General features: G+C 33.2%; 1 protein-coding gene across 1 annotated transcript in view; it reads left to right on the forward strand.

The window, feature by feature from the left end:
* LOC119834436 overlaps positions 1 to 1672 on the forward strand; it is an 84233-nt gene extending 82561 nt beyond the window's left edge. The window contains exons 7-8 of the mRNA XM_038358795.1: positions 298 to 514; positions 1006 to 1672. Of these exons, the coding sequence (XP_038214723.1) occupies positions 298 to 514; positions 1006 to 1139 (351 nt within the window). The 3' untranslated portion in view covers positions 1140 to 1672. The remainder of the gene's footprint in view (positions 1 to 297; positions 515 to 1005) is intronic.
* Positions 1673 to 3291: the final 1619 nt, after the last annotated feature.

Genomic DNA, 3291 nt, shown 5'->3' on the forward strand with positions numbered 1-3291 from the left:
ATAACTGTCGTGCGTGTGATATATAACTTGCAGACAATATTCAGATAGATAACCTAATGGCTAATTAAACAGATAAATAGAAAGTATGTCCTTAAATATATCTGTATGCGAGATATCTAGAGTAATTTTTTTCTCTTCCAATCATTAAAAATTATTTACTAAACAAAAGGCCTGTTTAAAAATATATTCTTATGATATCTTAGAATATTTGACCACCATGTTTTGCGTGCGTTCTTAGATTTAAATATTGCCCTCGATTTATAGAGGAAATATAAATTGTCATTTCAATCGTTTCAGGCAGAAGGGCTTTCAAAACATGAAGAAGATAATAATATCCACGGCTTAAGCAGACATAAGAGTCGGAAACCGAGCCGAGGCAAGGATTTGTACGTAACTGTGTCAGAGCTACAATTAGTGGCAAAAGGAAAACTAGAAGTTACCTGTGTCAGTACTATACCGGAGTTCAGGAGCATAGAAGACAAGTTTGCGGATGTGAGAAACGAGACCGTTATAGGTAGGTACATAACAAAAACTATCATCATCATCAGCCCATACATATTCCCACTGCTGGAACACAGGCCTCCTATGAGGGTTCAGGCTATAATCCATCACGCTGGCCAAGGGCGGGTTGGCAGATGTCACATGTCGTCGAACTTTTGATTCTTAGACATGCCGGTTTCCTCACGATGTTTTCCTTCACCGTTTTAAGCAGTGGTGATGTTATTGAAATTGAAAAATCAATTTATTTCCTGCGCGCTCGCCCGGTCTCGAACTCCGACTTATCGATTTTGAAGTCCGAGGTTCTCACCACTGAGCCACCACTGCTTTAAACAAAGAAATATATTTCATTCAAACTTATCATGATGTTAGAACACAAAAACTAGTTACGTGCACAACGTGTTCAAGAACGCTTTATACACAACTTACAATTTGGACACAGTGAATCTTATTGAACCACTAAGCCAATACTTCATTTTAAATTCAACTTTCTCTCTTTGGTTTCAGTGGATGTAATACGACCTACGGCGCAAGAAGAATTAGCCGCTAACCTCACTACGGGACAAAGCACATCTGTGGCCAGCACTTCAATTATCTCCTCTTTTATTACGCATTTTATATTAGTTCTCTTTGTCATTTGACTAATAATACCTTTTCAATGTTTTTAGAAATCAGGCTGTGATAAAATTATTCGAGTTTAGACATTGCTCGGGCTTACCAATTAAATATTTAATAGGCGAGCTTGACTTAAACGTGTTCTCTGGCTCACTGCTGTGAGCTTATAACAAACCATCGATATAATGTGTAATGTAATTAACATGCTACGGGCTAGTAAAAGCATAGAATTTCAACAAGTATTTGGATACTTTTGTAATACATTCCTACATATCTCTATATCTTATATCTATAGTTCCTCTAAATAGTTTCAATATAGGTAATATACCTATGCATAATTCAAACAAGAAATAAATATTTTAGCAGCGTCTGCTAATGATGTCCCTGGCATATTAATTACAAAAATATCATTGTGTTCCTTTTAACATAATATTAAGTACATATCATACTTGTTAAATTAAGTAATATCCAATAAACGCGATCAATATTTTCAAATTTAGATTAAGACTTTCAACTTGATAAGATAGACTTTTGAAAAGAAAATACCTAGATAACAAAATTTAATAGTCATAATGATCGTGAAATAAGGCTTTTAAAGTTACCTTATTGTGCCTAGATTTTATCGAAATCGCCAAAACATATCATTACTCCATTGGAGATAGTACCTAGTTTGTAAATATAAATTAATTTTGTTTACAAATTATTTATTTATATTATTGTTGAAATGTTATACGCAAATTGTACCAAAGCCTCAAATCCAAATTATTTTAAGTAGACGTGCATAGAATGGATACAGTGATTGAAGCCCTTTAGATACACTATTAAAAAGGCTCTTTGTTTACTTGGGATCAAATATTTTAGGACTAAAATAATTATATGGACATTAGTTGATAGCTTCTCGTTCCGAATAATGTTAGTTCTTCATTTATACCTAAGTACCTATATATTGTTTTATATATAAATGGAGACTTATACTTTACTAATTAGTTATTGTTTTAAATCATGCAAAATCTCTATGAACCGTGATAAAATGAATTATTTGTATAGCAATTATCTGTTACATCCGGCTAATATGTAAATATTTTATACGAAATATCATATCAATCACATAAGCTCGATATTGAATTCGAATATTTACATAACCTAACTTAGTCTTTATACCTTCTTCATCTTATATCATAAGGTAGAATAAAATAATAATAACTTTAGTGTTAGATTTAAAAATCTCGAAAACCATAGATCATAATTCATTTATTCGAAAATAATCATTTGAAAAATAAGTGACCTCACGATGTTATAAACTGTTTTGCAGGAACCTGGGTCTTAAATTTAAAATAACACTATATTTATTTGATAAAACAGCTTACAGGTTATAACCAAGTGCGGACACAATTATATCAGTGACATATTTTATGAAATCAATTACATTGCATTACCAGGTAATAGATACCATACGATAAACTTGATTTTTATTATGAACAGGCACTCTATCTACAAGCACTGCGACTGATTAAATACAGAATTTTGATTATTATTGATAATAATGTAGGTATACAGATACAGCGAATTTCTCCCTCTCACTCACGCACCTTTTTTAAGTGGAGAATGCAAATTTACGCATACTCAAGGCCGTCGGGGACAGTTCCCTGGGTTATGTCGGACTCCCACTACAACAGGGGGCAACCGACTAAACTCCACTGTGTACCGTGGAGCCGCTTTCAGAGGCACGGGGTTGCAGTTATTGTATAGAAGTTATCCACAGCAAAGCCTAATTCCACTGGTCTAAGTTTAACTCTTACTACCTAATGGCCCTTCATGTATAACAACGAAATTATATTGCTCGAAATTTAATTGTGAATACGAAAATCCGTCCCATAACCTACTTCCTCCTTATGGATGGTTGTTTGCCATATTATGATGTCTCAGCGTTGCAACAACGTGCAAATATCCCGTCAATGTATTTGCCTCCATTATATAAAAAATATGGAGTTTCCGTCAACAATTTCTATAAAAGCGTGGGACCATACAACTATTGGGAGATCAAATACTTGCTTCAATCTATCAAATACTTGCTTTAATCAATTGATCAAATGCTTACAAAATAAAGGTTATGTTACCATCCTACTTCCTAGTAATATTATAAATGCGAAAGGATATAATATATATATATATATATAT

Source organism: Zerene cesonia, chromosome 19, assembly GCF_012273895.1.
Source record: "Zerene cesonia ecotype Mississippi chromosome 19, Zerene_cesonia_1.1, whole genome shotgun sequence".
Classification (NCBI taxonomy): domain Eukaryota; kingdom Metazoa; phylum Arthropoda; class Insecta; order Lepidoptera; family Pieridae; genus Zerene; species Zerene cesonia.